At 45.8% G+C, this 17562-nt stretch overlaps 1 protein-coding gene across 3 annotated transcripts in view; it reads right to left on the bottom strand.

Moving 5' to 3' along the window:
• Window positions 1-8767: 8767 nt before the first annotated feature.
• Window positions 8768-17562, bottom strand: part of CAMK1D (calcium/calmodulin dependent protein kinase ID) — a 223111-nt gene continuing 214316 nt past the window's right edge. The window contains exon 11 of one of the 3 annotated variants that reach the window (XM_059471485.1): window positions 8768-16369. In XM_059471485.1, coding sequence (XP_059327468.1) covers window positions 16248-16369 — 122 coding nt within the window. In that variant the 3' untranslated portion in view covers window positions 8768-16247. The remainder of the gene's footprint in view (window positions 16370-17562) is intronic. The other 2 variants (XM_059471486.1, XM_059471487.1) reach the window with 2 other exon arrangements.

The raw sequence follows: 17562 nt of genomic DNA, 5'->3' as shown, positions 1-17562 counted from the left end.
AAAACATACCAGGAGCTTGAAGGCTGCCAGAGCATCTGCAGGACCAGTGCTAGGGGTGTCCAGAGCAGCTGGACACAACTGGAGACAAGGATGGGATTTTTGGCATCTGTCTGCACTGTGGGGATGTTTTGTGGACAAATAAATTTTTCCTGACAGATACAGAGGATGACAAGAAGGGAAAGAGCAAAATTAATAGTAACAGGGCAGAGTAACTGTAAAAAGGATGAGGAGAGGAGAGGAGAGGAGAGGAGAGGAGAGGAGAGGAGAGGAGAGGAGAGGAGAGGAGAGGAGAGGAGAGGAGAGGAGAGGAGAGGAGAGGAGAGGAGAGGAGAGGAGAGGAGAGGAGAGGAGAGGAGAGGAGAGGAGAGGAGAGGAGAGGAGAGGAGAGGAGAGGAGAGGAGAGGAGAGGAGAGGAGAGGAGAGGAGAGGAGAGGAGAGGAGAGGAGAGAAGAGAAGAATGACAGAAAAAACAGCAGAGGGGAAATCATTCTCTTAGGGATTCTCCTCTTTTAACCATCAACACATCCCTCTTGTACTATTTCTGTCATAACTTTTGCAGGACTTGTCTCACCAGAGTGTAAGTGGATAATTCAGATGGTGATCTGCACCCAAAAACACCTTAAGTTTTTTAGACTTTACCACTGAATTTTCTGGGGCTTTTTGAAAGTGGATGTTTATAGAAGAAAGTGTATAAAAATAAACTTTTCTCATAAATCCCAATATCATCCTGATTAAAAAACCCTACCTGAATAACTGGGGAAGAACCACAAAGTGAGGTAGGATTTATGGGGAGCAGACACTGTTAGTAGCTTTCTTTGCTCCTTAACACCAAAACCATTGAGAAAAAAAATTACTTCCTTATGTTTGAATAATAATTTAGGGAAATAGCCATGTTATTCTATTTGGGTTTTGGCAGAAGGGGGTTTTGGAACCAAAGAGCACATCAGGGTTTCAGAGTTGTATCAGTAAAGCCCATTTCTAATACACAAAACCTCTTGCCAAGCTAGGTAATCTCCCATTAATGAGGCAAATTAATTTCTGAAAGTAGGAGAAAAAACATAGACCCAAAACTGTAGAAAGCAGATGCAACCAAAAATATGTGTCATTCTTTCTTATAACAAATCCAAGTAATTGCGAGGATATTAATTTTCCTCCCTATTTATTCCAATTATTTTCATTTAATCACAGACATCCACCTATTTCCCTCCAGACCAGCCTGCTTTGCGTGTGAAACTTCCTTTCCAGCATGTGCTTGGGTTCAGGCATGCTCCTGATGCCCCCAGACAAACACAGAGAGCGGGACAGCAGGTCCCAGCACACGTGGCACTGCCGGGAGGGTCCCTGGCCCTGCAGGAAACCAGGCCATGCCAGCAGGGATGTCTGCAGGGCAGGCACAGCAGGGATTCAGGGCTGTCCTTGTCAGGAGTCATCTTGGGGGGATCAGGATTTGGCACGGATGATACCAAGCTGGGTGAGAGCTGGGAGTGTTGATTTGCTTGAGGGTGTCCCTGCAGTGGGAGCTGGACAGGCTGGTTTGGTGGGCTGAGGCCAATTGCATGAGATTGAAAAAGGTGAAATCCTGAACTTCAATCACAGCAGCCCCACGCAGCACCACAGGCTGGGGGAAGAGCAGCTGTGTCATCGGCATATTTTCTGAAAATTTCTTTGCTAGGATTTTTTCTCCTGAGAAGCTGAGAAGCCTCAGAGGAAAATAAAAACAATAATTATGTGCTGCTGTGGAATGCAACAGGTGCATCTTTGCTTGGTCCATGTGCGTTGTTTTTACTTGGTGACCAATGACAGCTGGCCAGAGGGGCAAAACCCCTCCTTTTAACCTCCATAGCCCAATTTCTTCATCCCTTTCTCACCCAGGAGGTAAGAGTGGGACTGATGGGCAGATGCTCCCATGGGGTCACTGGTGGCTTGGGAAGAGGTCAGAGGGATCCTTGTGTGGAGCTGAGCCAGGATCCACCAGGGCAGGGCTGGACCAAACAAGAAGGGAGGAGGAAAGCACAGCCCAGCAGGGTGTCCCAGATGACATTTCTGTTCCATTTGCTCTGCCCAGAGAAAAGCAGAGAGCCCCCAAGGTCACAGGCATTTATTGATCTGCCATGGCACTAAACCCCAGGCTGACCATGGAGAGGATGAGCTGCCTGATCTCTGCTCACCATCCAAGGACAAGCACATGGCCACATCAGAAGGGGGCTTGCTTGAACTCTTCCCATGCATTTCCATGGGAACAGGGCAACTGTTTTGTTTTCCTCTCTTTAATATTTCTCTTGTGATTATTTCTGAAATATTCTGCTTGCTGGAGACTTGCCCTAAAGAGATAAGGAAGAGAAAGTGTCACAGACTGTTGTCAATGAATTATTTTCCCTATTTCTTGATGCCAGGAAAAGCAGTTCTTGCTGTAGGAAAGCAGATCATGGGTTATTCTGTCTTCAAATTACTTGTTTCAAAGATGTCAGAAAATGCAATATACACCTGTAAGTACAATGTGTTAGTTGGAAGCTGGCAGCAATGAAAACCATTTCTTTAGTAAAAAGAAAATATTTCATAACCTGATATCTCTTTTCTGGTCCATACATAGGTGATTCAGGCTCATTTCAGGATTACAATCTATTCTTTTTTACACATACAAAACATTCTGCTCCCCACGAACACAAGAAGAAGAGCTAACTCCTGCCTTAGGAAATGTACCTTATAATTGTGTCTGGAAGCAGCACTGCTCACCAGGAGACCAGGGCAGTTGTGACTTTACAAGATCTTCAGTAGCTGTATTGACATGTTGAAAGTTTCTGTGTTGATGCTGGTCTCTATCCCAGTGCATGGAAAAGGGACTTTCCAAACTGTGAACTTTTTGCAACTGCAAAACATTTTCTTTTTCTCTAAATATTTTTTGCTGATATTTAGTCCATTACTTCTGTGGAAAACCCACAGCAATTCAGGCAGGTTACAAGCAATGGCTGAATATTCTTCAGCTGCAGACAGTCAGCCAAATCTCCTTTTAACCACTGGTCAGTGGAGGATCCCCAGCATTGTACCATGGCTGGGTGGTACAGTGCAGTGTGATGGTCCCACTTGCCAACAGCCTCTGCCAGAAATCACCATCTGTAGCTACATCCTGATGTCACCTGGGAAGTCCATTCTGTAGCCACATATTTGATACCTCACCTTACAGAGACAAAAACCACTATCAGTCTCAGATTGCTCCAAGACAGAGTGCATGGTTGAAAAATAAGGAAGAAATCCTTTCCTGTGAGGTTTGTGACACAGGGGCATGGGTTGCCCAGAGAAGCTGTGGATGCCCCATCCCTGGAAGTGTTAAAGGCCAGGTTGGATGTGACTTGGAGCCACCTGGGATAGTGGAAGGTGTCATTGCTCAGAGCAGGGGAACTGGAAGTGCAGTCAGAGCTGTGGGCAGCCTGGGGACGGGGTTTGGGGTTCCAGATCCAGCCCTGATCAATGGAGAGGGGTCAGTACTGCACTCAGAGCACCAGTGACACATCTTTGTTCTGTGCACTGACTCAGGGGCTAAATGGGCTGCAGAAAGCAAAATGTAATCACACTGTTTAATTAAAAGATAATGGAAGCTTTCCAGCCACATCGTTACAGCCCATGCAGAGACAAAATTCCCTGTTCTCCTAGAGGGATAAAATAAAATGCACTGTCACGCTGGGGATCAAGCTGATCTGAGCTCCATATTCCTCATCTGCTGTACTCTTAATTCTCATTGCTTTTAATTGACTGCAGATTTTCCTTGGTTTTGCAAATTCAGTTTTGAATCAGATTCTTTGTGTTCTGTATGGAACAGGCTGTAGGGTGTATGAGCAGGGCTGGTGGGGGGCTTTGCACTGCTGGTAAGTAATGATGTTTTCTCTGCAGCAGGAGCCAGGGTCAAGTGAAATGCTCAGTACAGTGCTCACTGATGAGCAAGGAGTGGGAGGAAGCAGCATATTTCCAGCCATAAAACAGGGGGACATGAAGAAGTTACAGGCAGCTTTGGCAGCACAGAGCTCATTAGCCCAGTGGGTAGAAAATGCATTGCAGATGCAGCAGCCCTGCTGGAAATCCAGAGGGGAAGAGCTGGGAAGGAACAGAACTGGCAGCTGCCAGAGGTGATGGAGGGCAGCCACACCCATGATTCTCATGAGTGTCACAACACAAAATGGGGACAAAATCGTCCTTCTCATGGGTGGTGCTGAGTCCTTTGCCTAATGTGTTCATCTGGGCACCAAACTGAGAGCAAAGAGAACGGGGCATGAGTCAAACCTCTGGAGACATGATGAAAGAGACCTCAAAACCCACAGAGATTTGGGCTCTCACAGCAGGAGGGATCCCAGCATGTACTCCAGCCACTGGGCTGAACTTCTCTTTTGGGATATAAGTAGGTTTTTAGGTCTGCTCCGAAATTACTTGCTTGCAAAGTTAAAGGAAATCTGAGAAATGGGAACTGGAACCAGATTTTAGCTTCATATTTTACTGTTCTCTTTCTCTTTTCTTTTGTTGGGATGTTTGCTGAGATGCTGGGTTTTCTCTTTCTGAAAACATATATTTGGAGGAAGAGCCAAGGACACTGCACATTGATTTTCTGAGCTTTGCTCAGACTCTATAATACAAGTGGCAATTTAGTAGGATAAGCTCATTCCTTTTTTCACTTTTATGGATTTCATTAAGAAGCATGAACAGGCAAGAATTCCTCTAAGCAATCATATTACCAGCCTAATTTGCTAGACTTTCATTAAAACAATTAAAGATAGAATGATGCAATGACCCAGTTCAGGACCCAATTAAGACTGAATCAATAAATCAGTAGGTTTAAATCACCACCATAAGGCCACAGACAATCAAAACAAGTTATGAGGCTGAAGCTGAACAGCATGACTGCATTATATTGCCATGGGAGAATTTAAAGAATTAAATACTTTGCAGTTGAGGTGCTCTGCTCATCTTACTACAACCAGCTTAGTGACAATGGGCACAACCTGGTGCAGGTCCATGCTGGGGACCATGGCCTGAGTGCACAGCATCCATGGCTGTAGGTATCCCTGGACATGGGGACTTCCAGGAACAGGTGTCAGGACCCTGTCCATCTATCCAGCCACATTTGGTGCTAAATCATCTCATCAGTCTGTCACCACCTTCTCTGCACAGGTGAGTGAAGCCCGCAAGGTGTCCTGCTAACAAACCCATCTTAACCGCAGCTCTTGGCTCTTTCCTGAAGGTCTCTGGTGTTCTTCCAGAGGAATTGCTGGACACTACATTCTTTCCACAGATTTAATGGGAACCATCAAATCAAACCATAAATTCAACCATGTGGTGCCCTCTGCACACTGCAAATACTTAGAGAGGGAAGAAGTTCCTCAGTTCAGACCTCCAAGGTGACTGTCAGTGGGCTCAGCAGTGAACTTGATGTTTGATGGCAACAAAGCCACACATTGTCTTCAGAATTCAGCCCTAGCTTGATCATAGATGAATTCCCTCTTTAGATATTGTGACCAAAAGGTAATTGAAATACGTGGCAAAATCCTATCATTTGATAGGATCATTACTGACAAGGCACAGCAGAAGAGTACCAAACCTTCAACTGATGTCATGTTTCCCTCTGCTTTAGTCTGATAGAGACAATGTAATAATGTAAATAGTACAATATAGTATTAATATAATATAATATAATATAATATAATATAATATAATAGCATTCTATTGTATTGTATTACCATATATTATAACTCCAAGTATGTGTCCAAACACTGTGTTCTATTTGTTGAGAACAGCAGTTCATCTATCAATTCCCATTGAAGGTCACTAGGGGCTCACCATGACAATAATTTTGGTTTTTCCATGTCGTGGAACAGGGCCCTGATCCACTTAGGTGTTACACTGAGCTGTGTTGGGTCAAAGACAGGGAGGGAAAGTTGCATTTTGGATGCTACTTTGAGAAAATGCAAACTTGAAGATGTGATATGTGATTCCTAATGTGGTTGGTACCTGCCCAGCTGGCCTGCAACAAAAAGAAGCATTAGCTTGAGATTTATTATGCATTTCTGGTCACTGTTAGACTGCAAGCTGAGGCACAGATGTGAGCACAGCTCTTTCTTCTGCCCTAAAGAAAGAAAATGAAAAACATACAAGAGTCTATATGGCGCCAAAGAAAGCACAAAGTTCGTGAGCTTGATGGGAACAACAAATTGCCTCTCAGTTCTATTATTATTAATTTCCCTAAACAAAACACTTTCATGAAGAAGGTAAACGAATCATTAATTGACCGTAACTTTATCAGAATATTGAAATTATAAAAGGAAAAACCCCAAAGATTAAAAAAGAAAAGAAACTCTTGAAATCAGGATAAGCAAACAAAGTTTGGAAGGCAGGAATTTATCCCAACATAATCCAGAAAGCCCAAACAATCTGGAAATACTCAATTGAATACTTGCAGCGATGTCCATCCTATCCAGATGGTCCTTCTTGCCCACCCTCACAGAAACAGAAAATGGTTATCACCACAATAATTCAGCATGGTTGAGAGGGCCCACCAAACTCAGATGTGCTGGGCAGGGCACACACCCACAGTGATGTAGGTGGATTTTCTCACTGAGGGATGCCCACAGCTGGGAGGAAGCATAAAATGGTGGGAAGAGTGCATCCTTTTATCCCTATGAGAGCTTAGAGTGTCCTGGGATTGCTTTTGGGCAGTGCAGGCCCATGGTGCCTCCCCATGGAAAGCTGCCCAGAGGGATCCTCACAATCCTCACAATACCATTTGTGGTTTTGGATTCACAGAGCTGGGAAGTTTTGGCTGAAGGGAGATTCAATGTGGGCATGATCACAGAGGGCAGGACTGTTCACAGTGCACAAGCACTGATTTGAAAGCTCTGTGCAGAATGTACCTTCCTCAGCATCACCTGCTCCTGGAGCACAGGGGTCTATCCCTGCTCGGCCTTGATGGGCCTCAAAGTTGTGCACCTGCACTTTCTCTGCCTCAGCAGGTATCACTCATTCAAACCTCCTCTTGGCTGTGAAAGAAGAGCTGCCACAGCCCACTGGAGCCCTGGCTCTGGGAAAGGAAAGCTCTGGAGAGCAGGAGTGAGAAATGGTGCTGGAGTAGCACCAAGAAAGGCTGGTGTGTGGCATAGGCCAGACCTCAGTGCACATCCACACTCTGAAAGCTTTCAAAATAAGGACAGTCCCCTTCCCTTCAGTGCAAACATGGCTGTGGATTCTGGCAAGGTTGCAAGCAAAATATTTTCTACAGTTGCATCTTGGTCTTGTCCCCCTGCCTTCTCTGTACTGATGTTTTATCTCCCTTGTTGCAAACAGCCAAGAATTTGTGGCTGAGCACATAGCAGTGAAGAAAATGTACAAAGATGAAGTGAATATTGACATGACATCATCAGAATGTCATGCATAAGGATTTCAGTGGTCATGGGGTGGCCTTCTGCCCAGTCTCTCTGGGAGCTTGGAAGAGCCTGGTGGGCTCAGAATGACCACTGAATCTATGGAGGAACCCATGGCTTTAAAACCAAAACACGAAAAAGTTTTCCTGGCTGAGATTTTAATTCCATGGTGAAATGTGGGATAGAGCTTTATCTACTGTAAGTGCCAAATTTGATCTAAATCCAGCTAATTTGCACACAGGTGGGGATGAGGTCCTCAGTGTGAAAGGAATGCCAGAGTTCAGGCTTATGTCACATGGGAAAATTGCACAGTCTTCCTACAGGAACTGCTGCTCCTCCTGACACTGCAAATCATGTGCTTGTGCCTCAGTGTCACACACCTCCAACAAACTTCCAGGCAGCATTTTTGTACATGGATGTACTTTTCCAAAGGTCTATCTTGCCATGGATGTGCTTTTTCCAGAGCACAAATTGGAGGTTATCTCACCTGTCCTGGTACAACCCACAATCAAAATAATTCTGAGAACACAGCTACTCACCACAGCGTTCAAATACGTACCATGTCAGTTCTGGGAGTTGTTTCTTCATGCACAAAATAAAAGTCTTATAAGTAATTTGCCTTTCTCTTTATATTGTTGTGAGCTGGCCATCATCACTGCTGTTTGTTTCAGCTCTGTTACTGAACCAGGTGTCTAGAACTACCTAGCTCTGGCCTCAAGCACAGGGCCACCTCCCTCCTGGGCATGCTGGTTTTGCCACCTATTTTAAGGGGGGAGGAATTCTTGTGTGCCAGTGAGTGAAAACCAGAAGATAAGGAACAACAGTGGAGAAAAACAGGAGGAAAAAATGAAAAGCAAGTCATAAGATATCCCAGGAAGAAAATTAAGCCAATGATGGAGCACACTCAGCAGTCTTTGGAGAGCATGGCTGACTGCAAAGGGACTCAGAAATTCTCACTGATGAAAATCCTGTTTCCTTTGATGATTCCCACCACAGGGTGTGTAAGTCACCAGGACCAACTCAAACATGCAGCAGTCTCCACCAAGTACATGTCCTTTCCCCAGCACCACACAGATATTCTCAGTGCCCAGGAGACAGCCATGTTCCATATGTTGATATTCAACACCATTTCTATCAACAGCTTTAGGAAAAATCCAAAGGACAAATCATCCTTTTTATTCCTTTCTCTATGGAGTGAACTGGGGAGAAAGAAAATCTTATTATTCTTCTTTGGAACATAAAGGAACACCATTGCATAAAACACAGCAGGGCAGTGGAGCAGCCACAGAAATTATTCACTCCCTTTCACTCCACTCACCTCTTGAGGGTGGAGACTAGTGCATTCAAAATCACCAGACTTCACATCAGGCTGATTTAATTGGATTTATTGGAGGAAAACAATTAGTCATCCCTTTAAATTGTCATTATGATAGAAATCTTGATATGTATACATGATTGTCAAGGCAGAGAACCACTTGCGATGTAGCCCCATGAACAATTTGCAGAACTGCAAACTCATTACAGATAAAACTTTTGCAATGCCTTAATACATGCATGGAGTAAATACACATTCTCCCTTCTTTTTGGACATGGATGCTGTTATGAACTTGTTATCAATCACAAGACCTGCAATATTAGGTACACTGACATTCCTTGATTAAGATTAAAGCCTTTGTAGAAAACATGCTTGCATTTTCATTAGAAGTCAACTGAGGGATGTTTTGCAGTTGGGGATATTTGGGGAGTCACTATTCTGGGCAGACTAGGCTCTTTTTCCCACTGTTTTCTGGCTCAAATAAAATACCTATCTAAAAAAAGGCCCAAATGGGCCAAAATATTGTTTCTCAACTAGAGGTCAATGTACACCAGATCACTGATGTTGTGTTGACCAAAACATGAGACACACCAACTGAGCTGCAACCTTCCACCCTCTTCACTTTGGGGGTCATGACTGGTCTAATGAGACTCAGCATGTGTGATGCCATGCTGGGCTCAGGGGATGCAAGATGATGGAAAAGCTCAGAGCAACCCCTTAGGAGCTCCCGCCCACCAGGACCCACAGCACACATCAAACCTCCTCAAGGAGCCTCACACCAGGTGCTGCCTCAGCAATCTGAACCCAGGCTGGTTTACAGCTGTAACTGATGGTTTGTTGTGCTGCCACACAGTGATTTGGCAATGGCACAGCCCTGGCTGAGCACCAGCCTTGAAGGGGGGCTCAAGACTTCTCAGTGATTTTGGCCACCATGGAGAACAATTTCCAAGGATAGTGCTTGCTGCCCAGGCCTGCTGCTTGGCATGCCCTTGCCAGGAACACAGAGCAATTCCCAGTCCTTTCAGATGACTCTGCTTTGAGTGCTGGGAACTCAAGGATTTTCCACACAGCAGCCACTCAGGAGCTGGGACCACAGCCCAGGGGATGCCCCCAAGAGGTTTGGGCTAGAGCAATCCTGTACCCTGCCTCAGAAAGACCAGCACAGATGAAAGTGGGTCAATGACTAAGGGAAGAGAAGGCAAGGGCATGGTTTCCATGTGGAAGAAGGAAAAATATCACACCAAACTCTTCCATGGATAAATGGTATTTCTTGGAGGCAGGGATTATATGGTAGTAGTTAGGTGGTGATGCTTTAGAAAGGATGGGATAGTTTAGCTCAGCTCTCTGCCCTATTTTATGCAGGCAAAGGATCACAGCATCTTGGTCCCCAAAATGCAGTTCATTCTGCAACAGGTGAGAAAGAACTATCTTGCAGGCAGAGGAAAATACTAAGAATTGAGTGAACCAATCTGAATTTTTACTAGGAAAAACAAACCAAAAGGAAAAAAGAAAAAAACAAAGAGACACACCAACATGTTTCTTGGCAGCTCTGAGAGTTAGTGACCCAGGGAAGGAATTTTTGATGCAGATCAAATTTGTAAGTGTTGTATTAAAAAAGGGATTCTCACCTCCCCAGCTCCCTGCTTCTACACCTGTGTATGTGACTGCTGCCTAATTTTAAGCTGCTCTGGATGGTGACTCTTCCTGTACATGCTGCACAGAACTCAACAGAAAGACAAAATGCATTACCAGGCTTTGCAGAATATCTTGTTTACAAAACATCAGCTTTTGCATTTACTTAAACTTAACAGTGGATTTCGAGTTACAGATACATTGAGTCATTTAAAAGCAATACATGGAGGTAACTCCCTCAGAGAGAAGGTTGGGTTGATGTGGGTAAAGAAAAGGCTCAGGAAATACAGAACCAGTGACCAGCAGTTTAATACATGCAGTGCAGTATCATGCATTTATTGGACAGTTGATGCCACCATTGGTTCAGCAGTGTTTGTCACAACGCTTGGGAGCACACATGCCCTGATTCCACTCTGAGGATAGAAAACCTGTAAGAGCCATTCCACTGACCTTAGCATTTATGAAGAGGAGGGGGGAAAAAAAGCTACCTGGACAGATAAGTGGCACTATTTGTGGTGGGGAAGGGGGATTTGAAATCCAGAGTCCAGGCTAGAGAGCCTCTATCCTCTGCTACACACACTACTTACACAGCTTTGACCCAACCACACAAAGTCAGACCAAAAAACCTGGACCAACTCCTGCTGAGCCACCAGAAGGATCTGTGATCCCTGGGGCCACAATGTGCACGTGCACCCACAAAAACACACGTGTGTCACAGGGAGCAGAGCACCCCACAGACAGGCTGGGAAGGCAGGACCCTGCTGCAGGGATGGGAGGGAAAACGAAAGGGATTGGGTAAAACTTGCTGCTGGGCATGAAATATGGGATGCCTGGTTTACCAGGGGAAATAAAAGTTCATGCAGTGTTTGTGAGCAGGTTGCTGTTCCCTCACTCAGCCATTGCTGACAGTGATTTGCCAACTAATCCTCCACTCTAGGTCTTGATGCTGTTTTCCTTGGATACTGCAGTCTCCGTGTGTGTTTCTGCTTTTTGCTTGAATGAGTGTTGGAGTTTCTGGAGCAAATAAGCACAATAAGGAAGGCAACACTTCCTTCCCATTAATAATTTCTGGGATGCATTCACCCCCCAGTTTAGACAGGTAAATATTCAGGGCAGCAAGAACAGGAATAATTGCATCAAATGAGAATTTCCATATGCTGAATGGAAGCTACTTCTGTACCTTGGGGCTCAGCCTAGAAACTTGTTATGCCAGCAGATGAATCCCCTGATTCTTTGGAAAGAGCAACATGAACAGGCCACAGCCTGCATGATCTTGCTGGCAAAGTCAATCTGGTGTTTTTATCTGGTGCTCATTCAGTGCTGCTCAGGGCTGGAGCTGTTATCACAGGAGGAAGTAATAGCACAGGTTTCCCTAGAGCTGATCTTGTTAATGCCAAGTTCACATCAAAGGGCAATATCCTCTCTGCTTGCCAATGGCTGAAAGCTATCTGGCTTTCTCTGCAGGTTTGCTTCCCTAAAAATAGGAAAAGGGGACAACCTTGAGGCCAGCTGCAACTGCATTTCATGGGCACCCTGGAGGCCCATGTTCTGGTTTGCAGTGGGTTTGGGGAGAAAAGCCTGAGATTCTGTCCCAGGGGTTATGCTGGCCCTGGGACATAAAAAAACCTTAGGGTAAGACCTGAATTTCATGAGAACCAGGCAGAGACCCAGAATAACTGGTAATTTAAAAAAATACTGTCAATAGCCTGGAGGTATGCAGGACACATGCACAGCAGAAACTCCTATTCACTGCCTACAGCAGAACTACATGGAGATGACTACCAGTGGGATCACACCCCTTTTTGTGGTTTGATTCGTGTCAGGAATGAACCAAATTTCTTGGTTTTATTTCAGCACCACAACCATAACACACACACAGGGCATAGGTAAAATATAGGTAAAATCCTACTTTTTTTTTTTTTTAATTTTTTTTTTTTTTGTACCCACTACTCTAATGGCACCTGTACAACAGCAACCAGGACAGAGGAGAGAGCAGCAACAGCAGAGTGACACAGAGTGACACAGTCCCAGGAAAGCAACACTGCCAGGTTTTCCCCACACTCCTACTTCCCCACCAGCCGTGTTGCAGGGCCAAAATCCATTTTGTGCTGCAGAAGGGGTGATCCAGCAGAGAGTTAGGATGCACTGGGAATGGAGTCACATGCAAAATCATCAGCAGAAGCCCTTGCCACTGCAATACTGACTTTCAGCTCGCAGAGTTCACGGGCAGCCTGTCCTCACAACTTCTTCTGCAGGCTAAGGGGCCAGCTGGAGCTTTTCTGGATTTTTTTGTTTGTTTGTTTTGTTTTCCCAGCAAGAGCACTGCTGTTGGCATCAGAGATGGCCTCTGTGACTCTGGAGGTAAAAATCAACAATCAAAGCTGCAAGCAAAGAAAAAGAAGGGGAAGGAGCTGAGGAAAACAAGTTACAAAGGAAAAACCCATCGGTACCAGTAAAGTAAAGCAGAAAAGGGTAACAAACAGAGTCCAGGCTGAAGTCCTCATGCAAGCAGCAAATCACAGATTGTTTAGCAGGACAGTTCATTGGAAAAGAGCCCAGAGTGATTTTTTACCTTGTCCTTCACAGCAAGACCAGCTGGGGGTTTGTTTTGAAGCTTCTGCTGTGGGGCTATTCAGCCTTTCCCCCATGCCCACATTATTTTCTCTACCTTTGCATTCTCCTGTGAGAGAGGCTGAGCAGAAGCAGGCTGGGGCAGGGGAAGGACATGCAAAAGCACTGGAGCATCCCTGATAAGCAAGGCTGGAGTGTTTGCCCTAACAGGCTGTGCTGCCAAGGGACAAATGTCTCCAGGCCTGCCCCATAAATGTGGCCTGGGTGCTGCCCAGTCCCCCCTGTTAACACATTTACCCAGATTTAAACTAAGTTTTAACCATGTGATGCTTCAGGAGAGATCTCTAAGCATTTGGTGAACCTGGGTCAGGTCTCCAGCTGTGTTTCACTGATACCAAAAAAGAGCTCCCCACCACCAAAACTGTAGCAGAAAGAAACAATTGTGCTCATAAGTGCTTCTGTTTCTTATCTTATGATCCCAGCAGTTGATAGCAAGCCAAAGAGAATGATGACAAATTACACAACCAAGGCAGATTATTACTTGCAGAAACAAAACCAAATCACACTAATTCCAACAATAGAAGGAAAGAATACCCCTCCCAACAAAAAAAAACCACAGAAAGCACCCACCAAGGAGGGCAGCCAGCACAAGGGAACTCCCCATCTGCAGGACAGCATGTCTGCCTCTGCTCCTGTCACTGCTCTTTGCTTTGGAGATGGAAATCCACTTGCTTTTTTCTCTGCAAGATTCATTTGGGTGCTGTATTTTGATCAGTGGCCACAGCAAATGCTGAGGTCAAGTTCAAACCAGACCTCAGGTTTCAGAAGAGGAGACGCAGAGGGAACATTTGAGCCCTAACCTTTAAAACTACTCAACAGAGACAAAACTATTCCCTAACTAAATCCTGCTTTTGGTTGCAGTGTGTCAGTGTGGGGAACTCCACTGATGGCAGACTGGGAGGCTGTCTATTTGCAGCCTGCAACTGGAGCAGAATGAGGCCAGCCGTGCTTATGAAGTCATGGGGGGTCAAAATACCTTGAATTTCTTGAGGTTGGAGTCTCTCAAAACTAAAACTTCCTTACTCAGGCTGGTAAAATAAAGTGGCCTTAGACTGAGTTTAAATTGTATTCTACTTGTGTTTTCATGCTTTTGCAGCAAGACATAAAGAGCTCAGATGTAAATGCCAATAAAAAGCGTATGGCGGCAATGGCCAGGGTATGGGGACAGGAGTGTGACTTGCAGCAAGGAGATCCCCTGGCCTTCAGTCTGCCCAAATCTTGGTCAGAAGTCTTCACTGTGGAAATTTTGTGTTTTGCTGTAAGCCCCCAACAGTTCAGTATCTGCTCTCTCTCCTAAAATGAGAAACTGAAGTTGCAGCCTTCCCTGTGTGAGCCCCCATGGCAGGTTCAGCACACTGGGGTGCAGAGGGTGCACCAGGGCTCAATCAGGTGTGCCACAGCCCTCTGAAAACAGGGAAACTTGGTGCAACAGCTCCAAGTGCCACTGAAGGAGTGGCTATTTCAAACAGAGTCACTGTCACCTATTTTCCAGCATTTTTTTCTCAAGGTTTTTTTTTTTTTTTTTTTTGGTATAATGGATGGAATCCCAGCTCTGTCATGTGAAGCCAACCAACCAAAGCTGGAGCAGGATATAGAAGTCTCAGTGAAAAATACCCATCTTATGGCTTTTGCCAGCACAAGCACTATTGCCTGACACATTCAGCTCTGTCTGTGACTGGCTTTCACAATTTCTTGTGCGCACATAAGTGAGGCAAGTGTGGTGACAGAGCATGCTGCAGGGAATTGTGCCTTGGCAGGGATTGACCGGTCTGGGATGTGAGGGGCTCAGAGTGCCCAGTGAAGGGCATTTGCCTCTGCCACTGCCTTCCCTCACCTCCTCAAAGCAAAATCAGATGGGAATTTCATTGAGGTAACCTGGAGGGAGCCTTTCAGCAACTGGGCAAATATTCTCTCCTCTCTGTTTCAAGCTGCTTTAATGCACAGCAGCACAGCAGTTGTGGAGGCTGTTCCTGAAAGATGCACCAGCACAAAGAGCCTGGGAAGTGGATGCATTCAATAATTAAAAAATGGGTAAATTTGGCTTGCTTTGGTGTATGAGCTTCTGGGCAGGAGGGAGAGCCAGTGTCCCCACTGCTGCCAGGTGTGCCTGTGTCTTTCAGTGACGTTCTGCTTCCCCAGCCCAGCCCTCTGCGTCAATCCTCATCCTGATCAGATCCTACACCAGATCCTGCACTTTGCACCCAAGAACCTGCCAGTGCTTTACAGAGGGCTTCAAGCACCCCTCCTCTCCTCTCCCTACTTTTGGCTGCTCTGGGAGGTGCTGAGCATCAGCAATGCCAGGCAAAGCCCCAAGGAGCTGTGGGTGCTGGGAATCTCTCTCATGAAGCCCTTGGCTGGATGCACCCCATGCTAGAGGCCACACTGTGGGGAGGCTGGTGAATTAAACTTCTTGCTTGAGCAAATCAGTAGCAGGGGATGATGATTCCCACCCCTGTATCTTCCTTTTCTCTCCCTCTGCTCACAGCACACAGTGACTGGAAGGAGATGGGAGCTGCAGGATGGGACCATGCTCTGTCATTTCCCTTGCACAGATCTGGTCAGCTCCTGCCTGACTCCCTGTACCTGCCTCTCCTCTGATCCCCAGCATGCAGGAATGAGGCCAAGGATGAGCTGACTCCCAGCTGGTGGCAATTTAATTCTCCCCATGGCTTTCAAGAAGGAGGATGGAGGGAAAGCAGCAGTTTCTTAATCTGAGCAGTAACAGCTCTGCCAAAGCCAGACAGACTTGCAGTCCTATTGGAGGAGCAAGGAATGGCATGCCATTGAAATCCTCCCATGTTGCAAAGTTAATGCCAATTCCTACCTACAGAAATAGCCTATCCCCCAGCAAACTGGAAGAGGGACATTACTTGAAGTAATTTTTAAAAGAAAAAAAAATGCTCAGGAAAATATTTCTATTTAAATAATCCAGTTGAGATGTTTGTAGTTAATGGAAAAAAAATACAACATATACTATTACCTACACTGAGAAAAGAGTAAATCACAGGGGGAAAGAATGAGTGTTCATTAGTTAGAACATTGCTAGACTCACATACATATATATATTTATATATATGTATATATATATGTATATATATGTACAGCACCAGAGACTGTTAGATTCCGTTCCTCCTGGAGTCGTTGCAGTTTGTGATAAATGAAACATTTCAGAATTGCAGTATAAAATATGGCCATAAAAAAATCTTCTTTCTTCTAGTCCTTGGCCGAGCAGGGCAGGTGGTGCCAAGGCCACTGGCAGCCCTGTCTGCTGCTCACTTGCTGCCGGTGTGCACCGTGGTCACTGTGGTGGCTCTGGGTCTCCGCTCCCCTCCCACTGCAGAAACGCCTGAAGAAGCAGATGAAACAAAACTACAGAGAGTGGATGGAGACATACCTAAAAGGAAAGCCAGAAAGACAGTTAGAAATGTTATTTTTTGGAGGTGGAAGCTTGGGCGAAGAAGCTGAGTTGGTTTTGTAGTGTGCTACAGAGCAGAGAGGATTGGAGCTGGAGAAGGGGCTGCTGGAGAGGAGTGCAGCTGGAGAAGGGACTGCTGGAGAGGATTTGAGCTGGAGAAGGGGCTGCTGGAGAGGAGTGCAGCTGGAGAAGGGACTGCTGGAGAGGAGTGCAGCTGGAGAAGGGACTGCTGGAGAGGATTTGAGCTGGAGAAGGGGCTGCTGGAGAGGAGTGCAGCTGGAGAAGGGGCTGCTGCTCTTCCTGCCGTGGTGGGTTGGCTGGGTACCTCCACAGGGCATCTTCTGCCCGTGGTCATTCACCTACTGCCACCAGCAGCAGGGCACACCATCTCACAGGGACTCAAAGCCCAGTTTCGGTTCAGCCACACCAATATCACAGTTCCAGGGCTGAAGACAAAGAGTTGTGGGGTTCAAAAATCTCTCCAGCATTGTACTTGCTGAGAATAATTTCCTCTTGGGCATGTTAAATGTCTCATCATGGCCATCTAGCTAAATGAACAGACAGTGCACCTGGGCTAAGCACAGTTCCCTGGGTGTTGTTGTTATCTTATTGTATTTCATATTTCTGGAGTCCCATCTTAAAGTCCATACCTTCTTGCTGGTCCTATTATGCAGCTCCTCTCTGCAGCACAGTTCCTCATGGCTTCCATAGGGGCTCCTCCTGGGCTCTCGACCCAACCCCCTTTTATCCCAGAGCCCTTCATGAGCTACAGCTGCTACCCAACCAAGGATCCCACAGCTGTAGCTCATCCAGAGCAACAGGACCCACCTATCTAATACATAGGACTCTCACTACATATATATATATTCACAAGGACTCCTTTATAACAATACATATATTCAGGCCCCTACATTTCCCCCCTTTTCTTTTAACAATTTCTCCATTACACAGTTACAATATCCATATCTGTCCCAGCTCTCAGGCTGCCACAGCTCTCGGCTGTCCTATCTTCCACTGTCCCAGCTCTCCGGCTGCCACAGCTCTCGGCTGTCCTATCTTCCACTGTCCCAGCTCTCCGGCTGCCACAGCTCTCGGCTGTCCGGGGGATTCCATACCTAATACATATATTCAGGCCCCTACATTTCCCCCCTTTTCTTTTAACAATTTTTCCA

The sequence above is a fragment of the Ammospiza nelsoni genome, chromosome 5 (assembly GCF_027579445.1).
Source record: "Ammospiza nelsoni isolate bAmmNel1 chromosome 5, bAmmNel1.pri, whole genome shotgun sequence".
Classification (NCBI taxonomy): Eukaryota; Metazoa; Chordata; class Aves; order Passeriformes; family Passerellidae; genus Ammospiza; species Ammospiza nelsoni.
The sequence above is the reverse complement of the archived record's forward strand: the minus strand, read 5'-3'. Positions and strand labels throughout refer to the sequence as shown.